Consider the following 27622-nt stretch of genomic DNA (forward strand, 5'->3'; position numbering starts at 1 on the left):
TAAAAAAGAAAATCATGGAGCATCCCAAAGTTGCCTAGCTTGGTCCTTTTTCTGTAACTCTGCATCTTTCTGCAAGAGAATAAATTAATAAGTCAGGAGTTAGGACCCAGAGATATGTTTTAGACTTACAGGACCTGACAGCTCACTGGAAATCAATGAAATGCACTTTAGGAAACATCACGCTAAAGCGATATGGTTGGAGACTATTTTAATCTCACTGCAGGTGGTTACTATCCCCTTGGGTTCTATCTTGACTTTGAACCACTGTGTTTTCTTTACAAAACCTCCTTTTGCAATGGAAATGCTCTGTGTTTAAGAAGGAAGAAATTATCTTTCCCAAACAGACATCACGATGCTAACAGATTTTCTGCCTGCACCTTTCATCCTCAGCATCACTCTCTCAGGTAAGCTCAAGTTAAACTAAATTAAACTGTGATTGTAGAATTATTTAAGCAAAGAAAGCAAAACTACAGTGTTGCTCGTGTTGAAATTGCAAACGGGCACACACGCCTCTAGGATAATCTTTAGAATGTGGCTTGAATGGATAATTCTATGTAATCTGAATATTGTTAAAGAAGTCACATCTATAAATTCCATAAGGTTTATGTTCTGGCTATTTATTGTATATTACTCCTTTTGAATCATTGTGAGCATGGTAGGAAGTATTAAAAGCAGGGCAAATATTACTGAATGCAGATGGCTACTCAGAAGATTGTTAAAATATTTGCCATAGAAATTTTTTTATATCAACATTTTTGTATCATATCAATTAGGAATTACTAGGTCTGTGTGTCGATATTTAATTTTGTCCAGTAGGTCCCTGTAGATGTATATAAATATTTTAATACCTTTGTGTACATGTGAAGATTTGGTTTATTTGTTTGTCACAATTGAACAAAAAAATATATCAAATGTCTCTCAATATGTGTGTATTACCATGACTGTTATTCACCTGAAAATAGAGGAATTTTTGATAAGGAAAGAGGACAGATAAAAGATAAGAGAAAAAGGCCAAAAGAGAAAAGAGAGAATAAAGAGAGAAATGTAGGAGAAAAGGAAAGACTGAAAAGCACAGGAGACAGTGGTCATTTTATGTAAACTTGAGAATAGAAAACTGTTCTCACAGAAATCAAAAACCATCTAAAGCCAAGAAGCCGAGGGTGAGAAAAGTGGTGTTCCATTAGCAATCTGTATTTATTTCTCAGCACTAGTTTCACCACATTTCGTTATTGCAATGTTCGGATGGAGAACTGGAGGTAGTAGGATAAACTTGCCCAAGTTCAGAAATAAATCCTAGACTTAAAAGTCATAGGGCTATGAAGCACACCTGGACATTATCTTATCTTCAAGAAGTCTTAACCTGCCAATACTAAAGATATCAATCAACTTCTGTTTTTGCGAATAATGAAGGTACAAGAGTCTGGTGTTTTTCTGCCTTAATTTATCAGATCGTTCATTTACTGGGGGGGAAAAATTGATTCTGACTTTGCTTTTCTGGGAGAAATCATCTCACTGGTTAGCAAGGGTAATTAGCATAAACTCTCTAGGATCAACTCTACATCATCTTCTATGCACAATAAGAATTCCATAAAAATTTGGAATTGGAGGGAAACCTTGTTCTCCATGGAGAAGGTTTTAAGAGTTTGGGAATGAAACCTGACCTGTACCAGTCTCTCATAGATCTGTAATAAACCTAACACCCTGTAAGCAGATCTCACATTTGTGACTATTTCTAGATCCTCTGGAGTCTATTTATAATTTTAGATGTGTATCATTTCTCTTAAAATACTTTAACCTTACCACTCATTGTAAAGACACTATTTTAATCACACAAAACTACTTTGTCAAGTTGTAGGGGAAAATCCTTAACTTTTCATATTTCTAGCTTTGGTAAAAAAAGAGTGACATCTCTTATGTTGCTGATTCATATTTTGTGTGTTTGTGTCTGTTTCCAGAAAGCAGGAACTATATTTATTCATCCTCTCACCATTCTTATGACTAGCTGATGTCTGTTTATTCATCCAATAAACATTCATTGGGCATCTACTATATCCTAAGGTAGTTCCAGAATGCAGGAATATAAGAAAGAATAAAAGAAAGTCATTCTAATAAGTTCTCATGCCAGCAAGAATCCACTAAATAAAGAATCCACCAAATATTTACTCTTTGATTTCACCCTGAGGGCTCACTCCATGTATTGGCACAAGAGCCTGCCTGATTGATGGTATGCTTTTTTTTTTTACGAAGGTAATTATGGAAGGCAAAACCAAGATATACCAAGATGTATGTCAAAACAAAAATTATGTGTCTCTCTGTCAATCACACTTGCTGGGGTTTGAAATTCTTCAGTTATTTCTTTTCTTCTCTGACTGAAGAGAAACAATGATGTTAATTTCAATGAAACCACCATCATGGGAAGTTCCACCTAGTTTCTTTTCAGTTATTTATGCTTTGGTGTGGGTGAGTTGGTCAAAATTTGGCCGACAGTGTATGTTGATTTGGGGGTGATAAGAGGGCAGAGGACACTGAGCTCATGAAGAAAGGAAAGTTCGCCAGGAATAAAGAGACCAGAAGCTCAAGCCTTAGGTTCCAAAGGAGAAGTTCTTTGTCTCAAGCTGGCATTGATTGGCTCACCCCAATCCCTCATGATCCTACTCACTAGGCTTTAGAGAGCGAGTTCCCTCTAATCCCTCCATAGCTTTAGTTACCCCCCTGGATGCTCTTTCTGTTCTGATAAACAGCAGCCATAGTGAAGGGCTATTCCCCAATGAATGGCATATCTTCAACCATGGCTCTCTTTTGTATCTTCAAAGCAGCAAAAATCCAGGCATTAATGGACCACACTCTGGCTGTTGCATGGACACAAAGATCCTGAAAGTACAGGACAAATGAACTGCTGGCAATCATCAACTCCCCATTTTTATGGAGAGAGATCAATGCTTTGCTTAAGATTACATAGCTTGGAATCAGGACCAGAACTCGTGTCTCTAACTCTGGGTCTAGTGCCTCTCAATGTTAAATAAATATTTGTCAGATTCTTGATGTAACAAGTGACGAGCTTGGCAAGGAACTCAGCATTCAGAGCCAAGAGCAGTGTGCTCTCCTGAAGCCCTTTCCCAGCCTGCATTCCATGTGGAGGGAATAAATAGCATTAGGCAAAGTGCTTTCCATCTCTGTCCCTGTTGATCTCATGCATTCTCTGGCCCTCTCTGGTCCTCCTTCTTCTTGCCCTCTGCCCATGGAGTCGCCTGTCTGGTCTCAAAGGAAATATTTTGGCCAAGAAAAATGAGGTAAAGATTAAGCAGGGAGGAGAGGAAGGAGAAGGGAAGAACAGGGATTGATAAGGGCAACAGAATTCTTCTTTACCAAAAGAGATGGTGAAAAGCTCTATTATGGAGCAAACAGCATCTACGGATGCTGCATTGGACCAAGTGTGTATTAGGGAGGAGGGCGTGAAGGGGTGAAGAACAGGACTCAAAGCAAGGAAATGTGGGGAGACCATGGTTTAATTTGAAGCAGAAACACTCCCTCCTTGTAAGCACTGTATGTCCTCCTCCAAGGAAAGGGATCACAGTGTGGTGTCCCCAACAAAGAGGCCCCCAGGAAAAGTGCTCTGTGTCAGATATCAGCCACAGCACAAGGAGATTTGAGTAGGATTACAAAAAACCATCAACCAACGCTGTGTCTTCCTAAAGACCAAACAAATGTTATTTGTGAGTTGGTTTTAGAATAGCACTCTTCCTGGTAGCTGGCTTTAAACAATAGTGGGTTGATTGGTTTCCTGCCATTATTACAAAATGCCTGAAATAATCAACTTGTAAAGATAAAATGTTTATTTTGGCTCAAATTCAGGAGATTCCACTCCATGAGAGAGTGGCCCTGTTACTTGGGGCCCATGTTGGGACAGCACATGACAGCAGGAATGTGATGGGGGAAAGCCCCTTACATTATGAACCAGTGAACAAAAGGGAAAAGTAAGGGAACAGACTCTCACACCACTTCAAGGGCATGGCCTCAGTGACCTAGAACCTTCCATGTCTTAAAGGTTCTCCACTTCCCAATAATACCACCTTGAGAACCAAACCATTAACATATGAGCCTTTGAGGGGAAACTAAGAATCCAAACTATAGCAAACAGTAAAACATTTTGGAAAATAAAATGTTAACGACAAAACAAAAAATTGGCAATACATGTTCCTAGAATTAAACATGGAATATTCTTGAAAAAAATTTCTTGAGATAATTTTTATGTGGTAATGAGGCCATAGTGGAGGTAACAGCCAGTTGTTCCCCTCAACGTTCAAAAAAATTATGGGCAGGTAGAAATATTATTGACCTTGTAGACAGAAGACCACACCTGCCATCACTAGTGGGGTGACCTTGGGTAAGTCACTTTCCCTCCGAGTACCACCGTATCTACACTTATAAAATGAGGGACTTGGATGATCTTAGAAGTCCTTTCCAGTTTGTCTTCACTTCTTTATCATTTTTCTTTTTCTTCCTCTTCACTTTCGCTGAAATTGTGAAATCCAGTCTTTCCGGGAGGGGCCACTCCTCTTCTAAGATCAGTTTGGGGTTCATCAGTAGATCACTGAGATACATTTTAGAACATTGGTCTTATCCAATTAATTTAAAAGATAAGTCAATTTGCGAAGATTTCATCAACACAACTTGTCAAGAATCCATTTAATCCTTAAAACAATAATTTTCCTGGAAATCCTGAGCACATCTGTGATTTTACGTTCCCTGGAGTAGTGAACCTGGATCACTGCCTCCTCCCCCCATGTCACAGAACACACCCTTTCTGACCTTAGTTGATTCGTTGTTTGTTCATGAAACATCATCAAATATTTGTTGAGGCCCTGGTTTCAGAATCAACTGTGAGAAGCCCTTGCCCTTTCTCATAATATTCTATTTTACAAGAAAGACAAACATAAACCCATCTAGGCCTACCTTCTATATCTACTGCAGCTATTTTGAAAAGGTTCAGAAACTTTGAAGATACTAGGGAGAAAGCATTAAAAACTTTGACAGTGTGTGGGGGTGATCTGTTGCTTGGGTCAGAATAGATATTTCTTAGCTATTAACGGATTTGATATATTTGGATAGGAAGTGTTCCCTCCCAAAGCTCTTGTGTTAATTCAGGAATGTTTGAAGGTGAAATGATTAGATTTTGAGAGCTCTGACCTTGTTAGTCCATCCTAGTTTGAGTGGTCCAGGTGGTAACTGTGGGCAGATAGGGCATGGCTGGAAGAGGTAAATCTCGGGGGCATACCCTGGGAGGGTTCATCTTCCCTACAGCCCTTCCCCTCCTCTCCGTCTGAATGTCCTGGCCACAATGAGGCAGCTGCTTTCCTCCACTGCACCCTTCAGCTGTGATGTTCTGCCTCACCTTAGGCTCAGGGGAATGGAGTTGACCCACCGTGGACTGAACCTTAGAAACCATGAACCTGATTAAACTTTCTCTCCTTGAAGTTGCTCTTGTCAGGTATTTTGATTACAGTAATGAAAATATGACTAGCACATCAGCCTAGGCTTCCATAAAAGAATACCATTAACTAGCTATCTAAATAGTAGGCATTTATTTTTCACAGTTCTGGAAGTTGGGAGTTCATGGCCAAGGTGCCAGCAAGTTCAGTTTCTGGTGAAGACCTTTTTTTTGGTTTGATAGCTGACTTCTTGCTAGGTCTCACATGGCCTTTCCTCTGTACTGCCTTAGAGGTCCTTTCTCCAACTAACAGTCACATCAGGGAATTCAGCATATGATTTTTTGGGGGACACAAATATTTAGTCACTAACAGTCAGTACAGGTTTATGTGCTTCAGATAGAAGCCTCACCATCTGACATGGAGAAAAGCAGAACCATTCTTTTTCCTTCAGATCCTGGTTTAAAAAAAAAAAAAAAGCAGGACTCAAAAGTTTTCATCGAGGGTATAGCTGTGGGATGGCAAATATGGGGGATGTCAAGATCATGATTTTAGATTTCCCTCCCAAGATGCAACTCCATGACTGTGCAATTTTCCTGCCAAGAAGGGAAATTGGGCCCTTGCTCATCTCCAATCCCCCAGATTCAGGGCTTAGGGTTGTCTTAACTGAGAAACCTGTGGATTATGATTATTTAATAGTTCTCAGCATCTCTGGAGTGTCTCCATCCATTATAAGAGGATGTCCTTAGAAAATTGTACTAATTGGGCTAAACTGGGATGCAGGGACTCCCAAGGAAATCTAGTATTTAGGGACCCCAGGAACCATTCAAGTGGTGCCTGAGGCAGGGCAGCACTCAGATGCACAGCACACTTACCAAATAGGGAATTGTTCTTCTCGCATACCAAGAAATAGGGAGATAAGAAATCCTAGACTATTAGAGATGAAGCTTCTGTCTGACTTTCTAATCTGCCATCCTACACGTGTAGCTTTAGTTAAGCTTGCAATATACTTGGGTATCAAGTCTCTAGGCATCATGTCTCATTTCCTGAGAGAAAGAAAGAGGGGCACATCAAGTTGAGTCCGTCCTCTTTAACAATCTTCCCTGTAAACCCCACCTAATGGCTTCCATTTGTGTCTTAATTGGCCACATGTGATTCATAGGCCATTCCTACCTGTAAGGGATGCTGGGAGATGAACATTTTAAGTGGCACCGTGCAACTCTGATTAAATTCAGCATCTGTTACCAAGGGAAAAGGGAGATGGCTGTTGAGCAGAGAACTAGAGTGTCCCCTGAAGTTCACGTGTTGGAAAATTAATTCCCAATGTGGCAGTGTGTTAGGAGACGGAGGCTAACGGGGGGCATTTGGGTTATGGGGCACCTTCAAGCATGAATTAATGCCATTATCAAGGGAGTAAATTCCTTACAAAAGAACAAGTTTGGTCCCATCTTGTTCCCTCTCTTTCTCTCTCATTGTGTTTCCATTCTTGGATGATGCAGCCTGAAGAATCTTGCCATATGGTAGCCCTTTGATCTTCGGCTTTCCAGCTTTCAGAACCATTAACCTAAAAATTTCTGTCCATTATAAATGACCCAGTCTCTGGAAGTCTGTTATAGCAATATAAAAAGACTAAGATGAGTGTTTTTCAAAAGGTATTCTCTACCTTCAAGCAAGTGGGCTCCCTGCTGCAGGGTAAAGCTCAGATAAGGAAGACATCTGTGTCCTCTCTGCTTCTCTCTTCTCCTGAGCAATTCAATTCTAGCCCTGACTCCCCAAATACCACCCAGCAAAACTGAAGCCAAGAAGCTAACTGCATGGTTCAAGTTTTTGTTCACTCAATAACAATTTTCTCAGCAACTACTATGTGCCCAGCAATTGTTGTAGGAGCTGGGAAAAGAGTGGTGTGGAAAAGAAGTCCCTAACATTCTGCAGCTGATATTACGCATTGTGACAGATAAAATCCAAGTAAACGAGCAGCAGAATTATGTGCTCTAATGGAAGATAAAATACCATCAGGGGAGAAAATGGAGAGGGATTATTGGACAGCATAATCTGGAAGGACCTCTCAAAGGAGATGATTTGAGCAAAGACTAGACAAAGTGAAAGAAGGACACGAGGCTCTCTAGGGAAGAGCCTTCCCAGAGCCCAGGCATCCAGGCTTGTTCTGAAAAGAGGACATAGGTCTGGGGGACTAGGGAGCAGGGATGAGGGCGAGTGGGAGAAGATAGGGAGTACCTAGGCAGGGCCACAGCATCTGGGAGACCACGGTAAGGTAAACAGGGACATGGACAATAGGCCTCAGTGAACTTCCCTTATCTACAACTGTTCCCCTCCCCGCCCTCCTGCCCTGCCCTAAATGATCCTGCCACCAAAATTCCTATGACCTGGCCCTGCCCCCCAAAAGGGTTCTCCAAAAGTAACTACTTCCTCCATGACCTGGCTCTGCTAAGGCCTTATAAAACCCAGACCCTCCAGGTAGCCTGCTGCCATTTTCTCCCGAAGATGTGCCCCTCTGGTCCATTGAGGTCTGCCTCCATTTTCTTTATTTTCTTTTATTGTTTTTGTAGTTGTAGATGGACATCATGCCTCTTTTATTTCTTTATTTTTGTGTGTGTGGTGCTGAGGATCAAACCCAGTGCCTCACACTTGCTAGGCAAGTGCTTTGCCACTGGGCTACAGCTCAGTCCCTCCTTTTTCTTTTTGTATTTTCTTTCATGTGCTTTCAGTAGGGACTTGCGATATTTCTCCTGCGTTTGAAGAGAAACTATTTACCAGAGAATGAACATAATCCTCTTCTGTTTTTTAAAAGCTCACTCTAGCTGCTGTGAAAAATGAGCTATCAAGACAGAGAACACAGAAACAATTAGGAAACAGCCCAGAAGATTTGTGAGTAGGGCGGTGCCACTGAAGATGACAGGAACTAATAAGAGTTGGAATCTATTTTGGAGGACAAAATACTGAATGTGGGGAAGAAGAAAGCAAGAGGTGCCAGGGGTCATGTCAAGAATTTCTGTCTGAGCAAGTGAACACCTCTTCCCTCAGAAAGCTTCTGGGAATTTCCATTCCTCCCCTCCCCTTACAAGTTCCAGGAAGACTTTAGGGCTTTCAGTGATTGATGTGCTGGCAGCTGCCCAGCTGTGCTGCTCCTTAGTGCAGCCCTGGTTACTACGAACAGTCCAAGTATGGAAGTTTGAGGAGGGTTAACTTTATAAATAAATAAGCATACCTCTCCTGTTTGCATTTTAATATGCTTTCCTGAGTGAAAGAGAAAGGGGCTGGAACAGACAGCCCATTCATCTTATCTCTGCCTGTGGAGCAATCTTTGGCTGCACCTAGAACTGTTACTGTCTTAGCAACGTGCTTGTGGAAGACTCGTGCACCTAGGGAATGTGTGCTCTTTTGCTTTTCATCCAACTGACAATCTGGATTTTTCTTGGGTATATCTTTTGGGGAGCTGGGGCACGTCTTATATGCTATCCTCACCCATCATATCTCTCACTGGGAAAGTGGTTTTTTTTTGTTAAAGCATATGGTACAGAATGAGTTGCTTTAGGATATTAACAAGTGTTGAATAGACAACGAGGCTATATTTACAAAACAACAACCAGATACAGCCTTGTTTTCAATTTGGTGGAACAGCATTGAAAAGAAACCAAACTCATCTCTAGACTGCATTCCCAAGACATCCCTTTACTTGAGAGTTCCAATCTGAAATCAGGATGTTTCTTAGGCTCTCACATAGTTGGGAGCTGAGAAAAGCATGAGAACCTGGTTGCTAATCAAGGAGGGATTTCATAATGGAGGACTTCCTGAGGAAACAAAGCAAGAAAACAGGGAAAGACCCGAGGCAAGGTGTCCAATGAAAATGTGCAAGTGCATGGAAAAAGGCCCTAATGGTCTTGCTTCACTGGTTCATTGATTCCATGTATATCAAATGAGCACCTGCTGTGGGCCAGGCACTGTTCTAGATGCTGGGTAAATGAATATGTGGAACCTGTGCCAGTCTTCATGGAGCTCCAGGGGAAGACCCTGACAACATACATAAACATATGATGACATACACATGTACATCTACAACATACACACAATGACAACACACATACCGTAGATTTTGTTTAGGGATATGAAAGAAAAAAAAAAAACAAGCTGTCCACCCCATTAGGGGAAAATCTGTTAGCGAGAACAGCTCTGGGTAAAGTAAAAGTTCTGGTTTCAGTTGTGTGTATTTGGAGGGAGGTGGGGGTGGACACAGGGAAATGGGTTTAGAAAATCCTCTCTTGTTTGAAGCGGCCTCTGTGGAATCAGGCTGCTTAGAAACAGGTGAAGGTTCAGCTTAGGCCAGCCGTCCTGCCCCTGAGGTTAATTCAGTTTCCCTCATGATTCTTCCAGCCGCTGCAGAATTCAGTTCAATAGCCGAAAATGAAGATGCCCTCCTCAGACATTTATTCCAAGGTTATCAGAAATGGGTTCGCCCCGTCTTAAATTCTAATGACACCATAAAAGTATACTTTGGATTGAAAATATCTCAGCTTGTAGACGTGGTGAGTAATCCTTGGCACTAAGCTAAACAAACAAAAAATGCATTCCTTATAACCTGTTTTTTGAGTCTAAGACTCTTTTCTTTCCCTTGTCTGACATTTCAACTTTAAAAATAATTTATGAAGGAAAGAAAATCTGCCCCCACGGAGCCAGTGAAATGACCTGAAGAAAGAATGTGAAGTCGTCATAGAGTGAATTTTCACTGTGACACTATTACTGTGGGACTTTAAGGCTGAGGGGTGGACGTGGTTGCTAGCTCAGGCCTTGCTCCTAGCAGCGTGGGAAGCTGGTCACAAAGGAAGGCAAAACCCAAGGATGATTTGGTGTGACCACAGCTCCTCTTTTTGTGCTCTGGGATGGCAGGGTGCTTGTTCCTGCAGGGAGACAGGGCAGTGGTGACTCTACATGGAAGAAGGACCATTTCTCTCCCTGGGAAACCCCTCACCTTTCCCTCCACTCTCTGCTCATTTCCCTGTTGAACTCATACTTCTGCCATGATTATGTTCTAGAAAAATCAATGAGCTTAAACCCCAAATGCAGCAAAATCATCCTGATCTGGTTCCCAAAGACTCAAAATAATCCTCCCATGTGGCACAAGTTCCCCCTCCCCTACCTCACCCACTACAGCTGGCCTCATTCCTTCTAGAAAATCATGCAGAGTTTATCTCCAGTCAAGCTAATATCTCCTTCTATTTTGTACCATTAAAGTGCCTTCTGTATTGTGTAATTTTATGTAAGTATTGCCACAATAAACTTCTAATTGTTTTAATAATTATTTTTCATCTCAAGCAAAATATGCCTAATATGTTAGGATCCCATGTCATTTAACTGTTCTTAAGTTGAGACTCATGAATACCCTCAAGGTAAGACTCAGGGAGTTCTTTCTTCCTCTTTTTTAATTATTTTTTTGTTCTTGTTTTTTTTTATAGTTTTATACATTATAGTTATACATAATAGTGGGATTCATTGTGGCATATTCATACATGTACATGATATAATTTGGTTACTCACAGAAAGTTCTTTCTAATGAAAAGACAAACATACAAATTTCCTTCCATTTAAATTCACAGAATCTTTTTAATTGTCCTTTTTTTTTAGGATGAAAAGAATCAACTGATGACAACAAATGTGTGGCTTAAACAGGTAAATCCAATTCGAGGAGTGTGTCTGCCAATCCAGTTGCTGAAATTCTTTTCTATTTAGACAACCTTCCGTCTGAAAAATATTTATTTTAAAAAGCATATTGAGTTCCTCAGGGAGAGATTTGGGAATGGTTGAGATAGGTCTATCCTCTTTGTTTTCTTCTGTGAGCATTGGTGAGTGGCCCTGCATCTCCTAGGAAGACGTCTTTCTTTGGTGTGGCTTCTGGGAGCAAAACTGTTCCATGGGGTTTGGGCAGGTGGGAGAGTGACTCTGACAGTGAGACTCAGACCTTGATCCCTGGAGAAAAAGAAAAAGAGACACCAAGATGCAACTTTCCCCCAATCAGGGTAACTGCTACTGGATGAGAAAAGAAGTGGGGTTAAATTCACCTGTCTTCTCTGGTCCTCCATGGGAAGAATGTACTTCTAATCCCTAATTGTTCCCTGGAAAGAACTGACCACGAAATGAGGAAATAATAGAAGGCTGCCCATCATAAATTTCTGAAAAAGTGAAGCCCAAAACAAAATACCCAATACATGTTTTCCCAGTAAAACTGAAGATGTATTTTGAGTAGTTTTCCATTTTCTTCTTGAGTGATTATTCGACCATCACCTGTTTCCTAAAACCAGAGAATTCTGTTCAGAGGCGTTTGTTCTGGAACTGTCAGAATTACCTTTCAAAACCCAATCTTGCATGTTATGTGAAAGGAGAAGATATTGACATTTGTTTGATAATAGCTGATAACTTTAGTTTAATTGCTTATTTTTTTTATTTTTGTTTTGTTCACAAATATTTTTTGATGAACATCCAGATGTTGCCTAATCCATCCAGAGGTTTTAAATATTCCACATGGGGATATCTTAAATATCTGACTTAATTGTAACATACATAAGTAATACTTTTCATTTGCTTATATTGAAATAAATTAGTTACCTATTCAAGATTTGTAGATATTGTTCAGTTCTTCCTGCTAATGGATTATAAGGAAAAATGTATAAAAGAAACTGAAGAGAAGATTACCTAAGTTTTATTTTTCCCACTCCCAAAACATTAATCAGACTTAGAGAATTAATATGCTTGTTATCACTTTCTCTTCCTCATTCCTTAATTGATAGATACATGAGCAAATTGTGAAATGAATCTGCATATTATTTTATTTGCAAATAAAAATAAACATCCATGAGAAAATACTAAGCTGGGAATGTATATGTATAAATACAATTTAAACAAACATATCTTGTTATATACCTATCTTATTTCTCTGTGAATTATCTCACTTTTGCAGTTTAGAAGCTGCAAAATTTAGAATTATTTGGAGTTGATAAAGACCAATAAGAAGTTCTATATTTGAGCTTGCAGGAGAGAGAGAAAACCGACACTTTTAAAATATAGTGTACATTTTAAAGTGTAAAGGCTTAGGAAGTTAACAGAAAAAGAAGGCATTTGACCTCAGCCTACATGTGATTTTTACACCTTTTTTTTTTCTTAAGGCTATGAGGGTAAAGAAAGATGAAGGATAAAAAATGGCATAGAACACTGGCCATAGAGCTCAGTAGCAAAGCACTTGCCTAACATATGAGAGGCCCTGGGGTTCAATCCCCTGTATCACAAATAATAATAACAATAAAACAAAATTGATGCTTAAACAAACTGCTATCATTGGTGTTTTTTGCAGATTTCCATTCTGGCACAGCTAATAATAATAACTAAGATTTACTGAGTGATTAAGTTCTCAAACACCATGCTGAGTGTGTCATGGGAATGATCTCATTTAATTCCCTCAGCTACTTTGTAGTTTTATTACTCTCCCTACTCTCTATTATTTTCCTACTAAGCATTAGGAACTTGAAGAGACTTGTCCCAGGTCACACACTGCTCAGTGAAGTCTGGCTTTTATAAAGGACTCATTCCCTTATCTTAGACTGAATGGAACAGACAGAGGTGTCCTGTCTTCCTCTCAGTGCCGTTCCTGTCTTCTCCTTTCTTAATCCTGGTCTTCAAGACTTTTGATCCTTCAACCTCCAGGACATCTATCTAAGGGAGCTGGTATAGAAGGATATTTAGGAGAAAATATTCATTCCATCTTCCATTTGTTCAACAGTATTTAAGAGTATGTCGTATAATCTCCACTAAGTACTAGGCACTTTGCTAACTAACTCCCAAGACAAATGCTGCCTTCAAGGAGAAAAAAAAACATTAATATGCAAAAACATATTTAATTAATAATGATAATGACATCTATAATATGATAAATACCAAAAAGAAGTACATATAAGGTTTTTTAATATGTACTTGTTGCAATACAAGTACATATAATGTATATGTCTGTGGCAATACAAAAATGACAGTGAGACAGGGAGAAAGCCAAGGAAAATTCCAAGAGGAAAAGATACTTAATTTGGGTCTTACAGGACAAACAGAAGTTCTGCAAACCTAAAAGGTAGAGAAGTTGTGAACCCCACATTATGCCCAGTAACAGGATTTCCCAAAACTACTACACCCAAGCCAACCTACTGGAAACTCTTTGCATTGATCCCAGAGTACCTCAGTCAAAATGAAGACCTAAGGGCTCAGTTTCTCCTCTTTCCTCATTTCCTTCCCACATACTGACCAATGCTTGCTTGCTTTCTTTTCGGTAATGGGGATTGAGCCCAGGGACGCTTAACCACTGAGGCACATCCTCAGTCTCCTCCCCCTTTTTTATATTTTATGGAGAGACAGGGTCTCGCTGAGTTGCTTAAGGCCTTGCTAAATTGGTGAGGCTGGCTTTGAACTCATGACTCATGATCCTTCTGCCTCAGCCTCCTGAGCCACTGGGATTACAGGCATGTGCCACTGTGCCTGGCCTGACCAATGCTTTCTAATTCATAGCCACAGAGAATAAAATTCTACATATGTGAAACAAAGCATGTTCCATTGTAGCATACAAAACTGACATGCTTGGGGCTTTTTTGTTTGTTTGTTTGTTTGTTTCTGTACCCAATCCTCTCATCTGATTCTCTGTTTTCATAATTCTTCTATGGTATATATTTAAACATTCCTTTTCTATCCTCTCAGCCAAAGGTGTTTATAAAGCACAAATATAGTGACATCCAGAGAAAGCCTATTTTTATTTTATTGATTTTATTTTGCAAACTTGTTTGTCTTGCTTCTTTGTACTTCCAGAGAGTAACCAAAACCCTATAAACCATAAATATATTATTAATATTGACTACATGAGAAAGGTCTTAGTGCCCTAGCACCCTCAGATTCTATACCACCATGTTCAAGGTTAGGAAAACAGCACTGTAAGCATCTTAAAGGAAATGGAAGAAATCACCTTTTGTTTTAGTCAGCTTCTTCACTGCTGTGACTAAAGAACCCAACCAAAACAATTGGAGAGTAGGAAAAGTTTATTCGGAGGCTTACAGTTTCAAAGGTCTCAATCCATTCCTTGGGGCTCAAGGTGAGGTAGGACATCATGGCGGAAGAGTGTGGCAGAGGAAAACAGCTCACTTGGTGATCAGGAAACAGGGAGAAACTCCACTCTCCAGATACGAATATATATCCCATTACCCTGTCCCCAAGTCCCACCTCCTCCAGCCACACCCTACCACTCCAGTTACCACTCAGTTAATCCCTACCAGGGGATTAATTCACTGATTGGGTTAAGACTCTTACAACCCAATCATTTCTCCTCTGAGCCTTCTTGCATTGTCTCACCTGTGAGCTTTTGGGGGACACCTCACATCTAAACCATAACACCTTTTTTTTCTAATGACACAAGGGTAAAACCCTTTGACCTCCACGTTATCATGAATAATCACTATGACAGTGAACGTCAGTGAGCTTTCACTGAGAGCCTACTATGTGCTGAGTGGTATGTGCTATATTTGAATACAAGTAGCAGCACAGTAGGTGCATTCACATCAACATCACCACAAATATGAGGAATGCATCCTACTAAACCCTACATAACAGTCACTATGTTTCAGAACTGGGGGCCAAATTGAGCTGGGACAGCAATGTAGTCCTCGGGTTCCAGTTACTGTGACATCATTGCAAAGAATTTGAGTGAAACACAAAGTCATAAGCAAAAGTTTCATAGAGAAAGTGAGAAGCGAAGGTAATGTACAGCATAGGAACTGCACACCCACCTTGAAGAAAGGAGCGTATGGTGCTCACAGGCTGGAGTTTTTAAGGAAACTGAGTCCTTTGTTCCAGCCTCGATTTCCCTGTCCCTCCTTATTTAGTTTATTACCCTTTGGATAGCTCCCAGCAAGCTTTCTTTGTGAGGGTCTCAATATTCTGGTAGACAGGATGGTTGTGGCATAGTTTACATAATAACGGAAGGTTCCAGTAACTTGGTTGCAAGAGATAATGATGACATTTTCTGAAAAAAAAAATAGTGGCCCCTGAGGGGTTATAATTAGCTGTAGCTGGTGTGTGGGGAATGTTTCGATATACCAGAAACCACTTCTCAGATGCTCATCTGTTTCAGTTAAGGTCACCAGGATTTTAAGTAATAATTCCCTCCAGGGTTTATAATTCTCTACAGTTTGCGGGAGATTAGACATTCAGATCTCATTCCCAAATGCTTGCCCAGTTACATAAGGTTCCCCACTGTTTCAGTTTTATGATTCCTGGATTTTTCTTGGTGCATAGGCCTGATATCTATCCTTCATCATCCTTTCCCTCTACCCACTTATTCGTGGCCAACTAATCTACCTAACAACCAGGTGATAAGAATCTTTCAGCATCATTATAATCTATGGGACCACTGTCACATATATAGTCTGTCATTGACCAAAATGTGGTATGTGACCCATGACTTAATTTGCTTATTTTTACCTTTTAGTCTTAGTATTACAGGAAGAATCATTTGAGGAATTTATTTACAGTAAAAACATCTTATGATTTCAACTTAAATAAAAATTGGTTTTGCATTGTGGTAATAGTTAGGCATTTATGAGCGATATTCTAGGTAATATATGTCAAAAAAGACAATTTTAAGAGAATATGGACTTGATATGAGTTTGAAATTGCACTTTTCCAAGTTAAGAAACCTAGACTTGGAATATTTTTCCTTTTTTAAAAAAATTTCTTAGTCATGGATTAACTTTTGATATTTCGCTCTGATACAGCCTGTCTTCTTTGCTTCCTGCAAAACGGCAGCTCTCAAACCAGGAACGTCTGCAACATGGAGCTGATGTTTGTGAAGGGCTTTGAGAGTCTTAGTTAGAACATGCTACACAAACATGGGATATTATTTCTAATCTTTTAGTATAAAAAGAGAGGGACAGGAGGTTAATCTCCAGTTGCAGTCAGGGCTTTAGAGAAATGACCAGAAATATCCCACAGCTCCTAAGAGCACAAGATAGAGGATTTGGATTTTGAATCCTCAGCTGGCTGCTGGCTACAGCACTCCCTGTAATGTGTACTGTTTTCCACCCACAATCATCCTGGGGTTTGGGACCCAGCCCATGGTAAGTGCTCAATCTGGTAGAAACTGGTTGCCTCCCACCCCCATGGGCATCTCAGGAATGAACTCTGATTCCTCAGGGCTGGTTATGAAAGGTCACCAAGGTTGTGAGGAATATCTCCCTCAACCCTGCACTACAGCATAAAGGGTAAAGATTAGTGATTTGTCTAAATTGTATAAATAGCAAAGGTTAATCCAGATGTGCAACTCAGAGTTTTAAATTCTAATTCAGTGTGCTTCATGTTTTAAGTATACCAAAGTAAGTAGCATTAACCAAAGTCCCACCTAGCCCCCTTTTCTATATGGTTAGGAATGCAGCCTGATCGCACTATAGATCTCTTCATATCCCCAAGGATTCAGACACATCATTCATTCATTCATTCATTCATTCATTCATTCCTCTATATCAGCTTTCACATAGGCTATTCCACCTACAGCCAATCTTCTGCCTGCCCCACACCACCACCTAGTGCTCTGACTGCTTCTCACCTTTCATATCTCAGTTGAAATGTCACCTCATCAGAATTACTTGCCCTATCTACTCCTTTGTTCTGTACCATGCGCCCAATCCATCTGCTCCATAACAACAAGGGTATTATGTGTTAGTTTGCTTTTTTATTTTCGGAATCAGACCCTGGCCAGGAGTACATTACAGCAGGTACAAGCACAGTGCTCAGTGCTGGGGAAGCTTTGCATATTTGTTAAATAAATGAATTCCTCAAAAACCGTGAGTCCCATCCACATTATCCCTGGCCACAGCTGCTAATCCTACTGTTGGAAGTCAGGTAAGCAAGATGAATCTTTCTGGCTTAGAAATCTCTCCCCCTGGGGTCTGCCCCAGTTCCCTTAGAACAATTTGTAGAATTGGTATTTGTTTGCTGCAGTTTGCAACAAAGCAGAAAACTTAGAATTTTTGCCATTCTCTCTCCTGCTTTTCAGGGAAGAGCTGGGTGTAGGTAAAAATCCATTGTTTCTGTAGAAGGAAGCAAAGTGGATCTGAGAACAAGACAATTTCATTTCCAGCAATCTTTGTGCCCCAAACAGAGGACTGTAGGTTGGTCTCATTAGCTGTGTTCAGTCATGTTATTTTTTTTAAAGATGGGCCTAGAGTATAAAAGCACAGCTCTGGCCAAACTCCCCAAGCTTAGCTGTCTCTGGTGTTCTTGGCTGTGTGCTGCAGCTTGATAACCACTCAGCTTCTTCCTAGGATCAACTGAGAACCTCTTACTTGCAAGAGAAAGGGAACCTAATCCAAATTAGCATCAGCATATAGAAAGTTTACTGGCTCTTCCACTTCCATTCTGTTCACCCAATGCTGCTGAGTTGAGAGTGGGACAAGGTGGTTCCCTACAATGAAAGGGGTCTTCTTACCAGAGTGACAAATGACTGGGAGGTGGCAAACATAGCACGTGTCCATTGTGAGGAAATCTTTGCAAATGAAATATTTGATAAAGAGCTTTTATCCAGAACGTATAAAGAAGACTAAAAATGCAGTAATAAGAAAATAAACAACCCAAGTAAAAAAATATGCAAAACATTTGACCTTAAATAAGATACATGAACAGTAAATAAGGAAATTGCATTTTAAAAACTACTAAGAGGGCTGGGGATGTGGCTCAGCGGTAGAGCACTAGCCTCATACATGAGAGGCACTGGATTCAATCCTCAGCATCACATAAAAATAAATAAGTAAAATAAAGGTAAAATAAATAAATAAAAACTACTAAGAGACACCATTCACATCTATTTAAATATGGAGAAACTTAACAATGTGATGATAGCAAGTGCTGGAGAAGATGAAAACAACTGGAACTTCCATACACGGCTAGTGGGAATGAAAAATAACTCCTCCATTCTGGAAAGCTGGCTGTATGGTGTAAAATTAAACAGATAGTTACTCTATCGTTAAGTAGATAGTTACTCTATTGTTACAGAACTGGGGACTTCTGAGAAACTGAGGCAGCATGAAGATCCCCCCCTTCAAACACTAATTCTTTTTTTGGGGGGGTGGGGAGGTTACTGAAGAGTGAACTCAGGGGCACTGAGCCACTGAGCCACATCCCCAGCCCTATTTTGTATTTTAGTTAGAGACATTGAATTGCATAGCGCCTGACTTTTGAACTCACAACCCTCCTGCCTTAGCCTCCTGAGCCGCTGGGATTATAGGCATGCACCATCAAACCCTAATTCTTGAGATCAAGTCAGAAAGATTTCAGACACGTCACTCAGAGTCACAGGAATGGGTTTATTGAAGCGATAGGAAAAGGGAAAGGGGTCCCTCTTAAGGGAGAGTGTGGGTCCTCTCAGAGAGGAGTGGGCCAGTGTGTCTCTCCTGCACTCCAGTTTTATTGGGGATCCCAGAGAGGTTTTCCAGAGATCCCACCTAGGTCCACCTCCAGACTTTTGACTGACAGCAAGATGACATCAGACTTTCGAGTACCCACTGCCGTCACAACTTTAGGTCACTTTGTCCCGTGCTGACCACTTCTAATTGAATTCTAACCATATATTCTTCTGATTTTATGGTTAGAAGGAATTATCCTTATCTTCCTGAGTTTTGAAATCTGGTCTATGAAAAGGGTCACAAAATCTTCCTGCCTCACTGTAACTTGGGTTCCTTATATCAATATTATTTTGGGCCTGCATTTCTCCTGCAGGTAACAGGTAGTTTGCTGAGGAATGTGACATAGGCTGTTCACTTAGGCCAAGCAGGGCAACCGGTAAATTGTTTCTTAGAAAAAAAGCATATGGGGGTCAGCCCAGTGGGCCCTTTTTATAGAATTATTTCCATAACCTGTGTTCTCACCATTCTCACCTGTCTGTCCCCTAACACTATGACCCAGCCATCCTATCCTATTGACCCAAGAGAAATAAGAATTTATTTAACCCCCCAAATGTATTAAACATTAACAATGGCTTTATTTACAATCATCAAAACCTTGAAAGAATCCAAATATCCTATTGGTGAAGGGATAAAGTGTGGTACATTCATACAATGCAATACTGCTCACTCATAAAAATGAAGAAACCACTGCCAAGACGGCATAGAGGACTCCAAATGCACTGCTAAATAGAGGTCAGGATCGACAAGCTGCATGATTTCATTTGTAGGACATGTTGGAAAAGGTAAAATTATAGAGACAGGAAAATCAACAACTGCCAGGTAAATAGAGAATCCTTAGAGCACCAAGTGCACATGGTAAATGCTTTAAATTGTCAACCTATGTAAGAATGATAAAAGTATTTTTTTTCTTATGCTTTAGATTTTAGCTTTTAAAAGGCTTCTGTCTTAGATCAAATTTTGTTTAAGATAGTGTTTCATCTGGAATTTACAGTTCCATCACTTTACAGGCATCATGCATATTTCAGTATTTTACCTTCTAGTGGAGTCATCCATCTGCCAGCTCTTGACTTTTTAATGGCAAAGTTGGCATCAAAGGGCTCCAGGAAGCATCCACGCTGGGCACGCCCTTCTAACTCTTGGAAATGTCAGTTAACATTATTCTACATGGTTACTCAACTATCCTCATGAGAGACAATGGAATGGAAGAATTTAATTTTCAGGTCAGATTTCATAAGAGTCTGGATCCAAAATTTTAACATAAAGTTCACTTCTGCAGTAACTGGGTCATCCATATATCATCCTCATTTGTGCCCTTCCCCTTTTCTTCCTCCACCTCCTCCTTCTTCTTTGTATAACAAAATAATTTGTATTTCAGCACAAAAATACTCCAGGCATAACTACATTAGAAGGCACAATGAAGTACCAAAATGCTTGCAACTTCTAAAAAGGATGTTTTCATTTACAGACGTGAGACAGGCAAATATTTTTTTTTACACATCAGAAGAAATCCAAGTTTAGAATTTATGGGGATATCAAAATAAAAACTAGAGTATTTAGTATTTATAAGAGACATGCAAAAAATACTTAACATACATCATATTCTTGACTTTCATAATGCAGTCAATTAATAGTTAAGTTTTTTTGATCTGGTTCCAACAGCCCTATAAAACATGCTAAATAATTTCTTCTGTATGAAGAGAAAAATGTAAGCATATGGAGGATAACAATATTAGGCATATAAATTTAAACCATAATTAGGAGTTGCAAAATAAACTCAGATTTAACCATGCTAGGAATTGAACACAGAGTACATGTTGTGCTCTACCAATGAGCTACACCCCCATCCCTCTGGATATTTCATATTAAAATAATATGTGGATGTTAATCCAAGACTCTTGAGTGATGTTCACTTATGATCCAGAGATGACAATCTCACTGGATCAGCCCTCCCAAAATAAACTGAATTATATCTATCATTGCTTTTCTTTTGTTTGTTTCTTAAGAGAAAATAGGCTGAAAAGATACTTTAGGAATCAGTGGCATTTGTTGTTAAACCTCTTCATTGTGAGGCAAATCTGGTGATTTTGAAATCAACGAGGAGACAAGATGTGGGCCTAGATGAGATCAGTTGTATTCCAGATTTCCAGGCAGGGTTATAAGGTCTAACCTGGTGAATTTCCCATTCTTAACAAAATAATGGATTGGCAAATTAACAGAAACTTAAATATCCTAATGTCTAACATGAATTTTCAGAATAAAATTACAATAAACTCATTTCCTACAGGAATGGACAGACCACAAATTATGCTGGAATCCTGATGAATATGGTGGAATTCATTCAATCAAAGTTCCATCAGAATCTCTCTGGCTTCCTGATATAGTTCTCTTTGAAAAGTAAGTATTACAGAAGAAGGTCACATTGGATATATTAACACTGGTATAGAAAAGTCTGGGGCAAAAACATAAGCAACAAATGCAAAAGAGAAGAAGAAAAAGAGAAGCCTGGGGCAGAATAATCAAGAGAAATTCACGGCTTCACAAAATAATTGTTTCTTTTTAAAACAGTGTTTAACATTGTAGTAAGAAAGTAATAAAAGCAAAGTAGTACTGTGTTGGAGGGGAAAAAACTCAAACTCAAAGGTGTTCAACTAACTTAAAAACTAATTAACTAGTAGGAATATAATAATGGTAACTAATAAACAAACTAAAGAACTAATAAGTGCTCAACTAACTAACTAACGTGAACCTACTTTTATGACAGTGCGGATGGACGTTTTGAAGGCTCCCTCATGACCAAGGTCATAATAAAATCGAATGGAACCGTCATTTGGACCCCTCCCGCCAGTTATAAAAGTTCATGCACCATGGATGTTACATTTTTCCCATTTGACCAGCAGAATTGTTCAATGAAGTTTGGATCCTGGACTTATGATGGTACCATGGTTGACCTTATTTTGATAAATGAAAATGTTGACAGAAAAGACTTCTTTGATAATGGAGAATGGGAAATACTAAATGCAAGAGGAATGAAGGGAAACAGAAGAGATGGTTTATATTCCTATCCATTCATTACTTATTCTTTCGTCCTGAGACGCCTGCCTTTATTTTACACTCTCTTTCTGATAATCCCCTGCCTGGGTCTGTCTTTTCTAACAGTTCTTGTGTTCTATTTACCTTCCGATGAAGGTGAAAAACTTTCATTATCAACATCTGTTTTGGTTTCTCTGACAGTTTTTCTTTTAGTAATTGAAGAAATAATTCCATCTTCTTCAAAAGTCATTCCACTCATTGGAGAATACCTTTTGTTCATTATGATTTTCGTTACCCTGTCCATTATTGTTACTGTTTTTGTAATTAATGTTCACCACAGATCTTCTTCGACTTACCATCCCATGGCCCCTTGGGTGAAGAGGCTATTTCTGCAAAAACTTCCTAAATTACTCTGCATGAAGGACCATGTGGATCGATACTCTTTCCCAGATAAAGATGAGAGTAAACCAGTAGTAAAAGGTAAAGCCCTGGAAAAAAAGAAACAGAAGCAGCTTAGCAATGGAGAAAAAGTTCTGGTTGCTTTTCTGGAAAAAGCTGCAGAGTCTATTAGATACATTTCAAGACATGTAAAGAAAGAACATTTTATCAGCCAGGTGAGTAAACTGTAGTTACAATAATGCTGCCGTTGATGGGGCTGGGGTTGTGGCTCAGTGGTAGAGTGCTCACCTAGTATGCATAAGGCACTGGGTTTGATCCTCAGCATCACATAAATATAGAATAAAGATATTGTGTCAACCTAAAACTAAAAAATAACCATTTTTTTTAAAAACAATGCTGCCATTGAGTTGTGCAAAAGGCTACTATTTCAACTTTTATTTGCAACACAATGCTGTCACTGCTTAAAATGTGACGTTATTATTTATCATCCTTAATGCACAAATTTTAAAACAAATTCTGACATACAATAGGGATCTTAGTAGACTAAGCATGATTCCTTATAATTCCTCAATTCTATTTTAAATAATTAAATCATGGTTTTTCAATTGGATATCCTGGTGTCTGGTCATTTCTCTCTCATTTTTCATGAGATGTTAGATGTTTTCATATATAGTATTTAAGGGGGGGGGAGCCAGAAAGAATAAAATTTAAAATTAACATAAAATTTAGTAATTAGCTATTTTGTTGAGGGAAGAGTATCTTGTTATATAGTATACAGATTTAAAAGAAAAAGTATAAAACAATGTGGTGGCAAATATTCTAGTCCCAGCTACTCAAGAGGCTGAGGCAGGGTGACTACTTGAGCCCAGGAGTAGGAGACCAGTCTGGGTGACACAGTGAGACTCTACCTCAAAAAAAAAAAAAGTAGATTTCAAACTCAAAATCATGCTAGACTCAGATCCTACACCCATGCTGTATGACTCAACTTCAAACAGGTAAACAGATTACTCAATTGTAGCTTCTGTTTTCTAAAACCTACCTTAAAGAGTATGATGAAGAATAAATGAAAGAAAGTGTAAATTATGCAATGTGTGCCCAGCATATGTGCTTAAACAAGTCCCATCTTTATACCAATTTATAGGGTTCAATTATTGTATTCTAAAATTGGTGAAAATTAATGCCAAGAGCCTGGCCCCATAAATAAGCTTACAGAACTTTTTTTTGGAAATATTCTTCTTTATTTTATCTTGCCTACACAGACCTTTCCTTCACTGCTTGTCACATTTTTCATCTACTTGAAAACTTTTTTTTAAATGATGGAAAAATTACTGCTGCTACAAAACAAGCATTTTTGGCTATTAAGTAGGAGTTTTGTGTGCCTTTTCTTTATATCATTAAAAATACTATTGCAAAGATTTAAATAGTTTTTTAAAATTATAAAAATGACATGTGATTACTATTGGGAATTTGGAAAATTCAGAATAATGCAGACAAGAGGAGTAAAATTTTAATACAGAGCTTGGAGTTGGGTAGATTCTTTGTTTTAAAATTCAAAGAATGAGATTCACGGATAGCAACCGGCAAAAGCAAAGTAAAAGAATGTATTAAAGCTAAGAGAAGCTAAGTTCCTGTGACTGGAAGGGGACCCCAGAGGGTTGCTAGTGAATGGCTACTGTCCAGGGATTTATATGGATCTAGAGGTTTAAGGAAGTCAGCTCCTGGCCCAATCCTAGATAAGGCACTCAGTGTCCACAAGGTATTCATGCAGGCTTCAGTCTGATCAAAGTATTGATCAGGCATTTTCCTTCTTTGAAGAGGCTGTGCACTCCAGGTCACGTTGGTACTGATTTAAGAATAGCCTTTTTGCAAGTTTCTGAGCAAAAACCTGCAGCTGTTTGTGCTCTGCTGCACAGAAAGTTGCCCAGGGGGCCCATTTCCCTGTTTGCCTAGCTTTATCTTTTCCTCCTGACTTCAAAGTCATTAATGATCCCAGCACTTTTATAAGGTTGACATTTTAAATATTATAATGTATCTTCTTTGAGTGCATTTTCCCCAAGGTCTTGTTTCTTAACCTCTGTAAGCTCGGAATACATTTCAGTTCAATGCCAGTAGCTTCCTGCAGTAGCAATCTGTGTTCTGGCTCCCCTCTCACATGGCAGGCCGGCTTCCTGTTCTATTCCATTTTTACAGAATCCCATATACACTTGCTCCTCAACTAACAATGGGGTTGCATTCCAATAAACTCATCATAAGTTGAAAATATCATAAATCGTAAATGCATTGAATCTAACTAACCTATCAGACTTCAGAGCTCTGGTTGGTTGTCCCCCTACGCCAAACTGCCAACCTGACTGTGGAGCTGACTAGGGGCTGCAGCTGATGTTAGCCTGTAAGGAATAATAATAAAGGAGACACAGACAGGGTGCAGAGGCAGGGAAGGTGGCAGAGTAGCTCCTCATCCAAGTGGCCACGTTTATTTATATCAATAGGTTACATTAGGTCATTAGTACTATAACCTCATTATTGTTTAGAGTATCAGTAAGATTGCTTATTCTGCAGTTACATTTCACAGTTAACATATCTGAGCTCTCAATAAAGTCCATTGTCTGAAGTTATTGTTAGGCAGGCAGCTCCAGGAGCAGAGAGCTTGGTGAAACATTGTAGTTATCAAGCAAGCAAGTCCTTGACTCCCAGGAGCTATGTGCCTGCAATCAAGGTCAAGGCTTGATCAGGCTCTGAGGCAGAGGCATCTCAGGGCATTGCTATACAGTTAGACATTGCACACATATTAGCTATATTATTAGATCCTAAGAGAGATTACCGGGCATTGTAAGGGTGGGAAACAGGGTGCATGTTACCCCTGGGAGTTTTCTCACCGGGGAATGCTTCCCTGTAAATTTTCACCATCAGAATCCCTACATTAGCCAGAACCAAGATTGAGGATGGCACTGCATATCCTTAGCCCCAGGAAAGATGCAAATTCGAAATCTGAAGTACAATTTTTACTAAATGAGTATCTTTGTAGCATCATTGTAAGTTGAGAATTTGCTGTTGAACCATGGTAAATCAGGGACCAGTAGAAAGGGAACATTTATTTCCCCTTAAAATATGGGAACCCACTCTTCCCTTTCAGACTTACTATTCTTGCTGCTTGATCCTGCTCTGACCTCTCTCAGTTAAGCCTAGTGTTTATTCCACCCCAATTTTCCTTTCTAGCTACATAAGGTCTTCATTTCCTCTCTCCCTTAAGAATGCCTGTCTTCCCCTGGTCATTTCTCTGTGGCAGTGTCTGTCATTCTGGACCTGTGGCAGCAGATATATTAGCTTTTCATTTGTGGAAAAAGTAATGTTTATAAATACATAAATAATTCTATTGTTTTTATTTTACTTTTTAAATATTGATGAGAGTATTTCTGTATATTCAGCTTAAAAGCTGTTTTCTTTGGGCACAATTAGTAAAATCACTGGATAGAATTTGAGCCTATTATCATGTGCAATGTGTTAGGTGAATTTGAAAACTTAAGTGCTACAAATCTGAATATTACTCTTTTTAAATTACTTAAAGAATTCAGAATAGTTGCCCAGCATCTTGAATGAGAGGTATCTTTTTCTCTTTTGCAGGTAGTACAAGATTGGAAATTTGTAGCTCAAGTTCTGGACCGAATCTTCCTGTGGCTCTTTCTAATAGTGTCAGTTACAGGCTCGGTTCTTATTTTCACACCTGCTTTGAAGATGTGGCTACATAGCTACCATTAGGAACAAGTCTCCAGAACCATTTAGAAGACATACCATAAAGACAAAAATCACACTTTAGAACTGACACGTGGCTAGTATGTGCATAGAATCCACATGCACTTGCTTATCCTAAGAGCCGCGGTTGTATAGTCTTCACAGATATTAAGCATCATTGATGGGAGAAACCTGAGTAAATGTGGCTTTGCCCAAGTTAATTGGTGACCACTGAAGTGAGTTGGTTTTACAGAATTCAAGAAGGCCTCCAAGTCATGCCATTTGTGAGGGCAATCCCTGGAGCTCCTGCATCTATTCATCTTCCTGTGGTCTGGTCTGAGTTGCAAACTGGGCCTTGAGGTGCTTCTCTAGAAATGTGGATGAATAAATCTCAACAATGGTTTGGGAAATTATTCTGGTCCAACCACACCTGGTACAACACACTTATTATTACACAGATTCTAAGATGCGACTGGTCAACTAATGTTCCTCATAAGGTGGCTTTCATTGAAAGATTACCTTGATTGAATAATGTAGACCTCTAAGGCAGGTATTATTTGTGGTTTATTCATAGCCTTATAAAGCTTTTCCTAAAGGTGAAAGTAGAAGCCTGCTGTCAGTTGTGACTTGCTTTAAAATCATATCAAAATAATTTACAATAGAAACAAAGTCATCTACTACCAGAAGTGTATCCATTAATACTCATTTATCATTTCCTAGGAAAGTAAAGTTCTGAATATTCTCTGATAATGGTTTTTGGTGTCTCCTCATTTAAAGGAATCTATTCCACCAGAGTCCTCTGTGTTTCCCAGTCTGTTTCCATGTGTGTCCCTGTCCCGGGGCTGTGCTTTATCCCCTACCTCCACCACTTCTCTTAAAACTCTGAGGAAATGTCTATTCAGATTGGTTTTTGCCGTCGCTGCCATCAAATCCTTCTGAACTTTAGCTTAAAGCAATTTTCTCATTACCCAGTTATAAATCCAAATTCCACCAAGCATGGTGCCTCATGCCTATAATCCCAACGATTTGGGAAGCTGAGACCGGAGGATTGCAAGTTCCAGGTCAGCCTCAGCAACTTAGTGAAACCCTAGGAAACTTTGCAAGATCCTGTCTCAAAATAAAAAATAAAAAGGACTAGGGATGTAGCTTAGTGGTAAAACATCTGTGGGCTCAATTTCCAATAGCAATAAATAAATTCAAATCCTTTTCTGGAGTATTTAAGCATGCATAGCTCTTTTTTTCTTCCTTCCTTCCTTCCTTCCTTCCTTCCTTCCTTCCTTCCTTCCTTCCTTTCTTTCTTTCTTTCTTTCTTTCTTTCTTTCTTTCTTTCTTTCTTTCTTTCTTTCTTCTTTTGTACTGGGGATTGAACCCAGGGGTGCTTAACCACTTAGCCACATCCCCATCCCCTTTTTGTATTTTATTTAGAGACAGGGTGTCACTGAATTGTATAGTGCCTCACTAAATTGCTGAGGCTGGCTTTGAACTCTTGATCCTCCTCCCTCAGTCTCTAAAGCCAATTGGATTAAAGGTGTGTGCTACCATGCCTGGCAT

General features: G+C 39.4%; 1 protein-coding gene across 1 annotated transcript; it reads left to right on the forward strand.

Moving 5' to 3' along the window:
- Positions 1–26666, forward strand: Chrnb3 (cholinergic receptor nicotinic beta 3 subunit). The gene is made up of 5 exons (XM_077792603.1): positions 1–404; positions 9816–9967; positions 21198–21307; positions 21675–22557; positions 25964–26666. Exons 1-5 carry the CDS (start codon positions 353–355, stop codon positions 26096–26098), a joined length of 1332 nt encoding a protein of 443 aa, XP_077648729.1. The 5' UTR covers positions 1–352; the 3' UTR covers positions 26099–26666.
- Positions 26667–27622: the final 956 nt, after the last annotated feature.

This window comes from Urocitellus parryii, chromosome 14, assembly GCF_045843805.1.
Source record: "Urocitellus parryii isolate mUroPar1 chromosome 14, mUroPar1.hap1, whole genome shotgun sequence".
In the NCBI taxonomy this organism is placed as follows: Eukaryota; Metazoa; Chordata; class Mammalia; order Rodentia; family Sciuridae; genus Urocitellus; species Urocitellus parryii.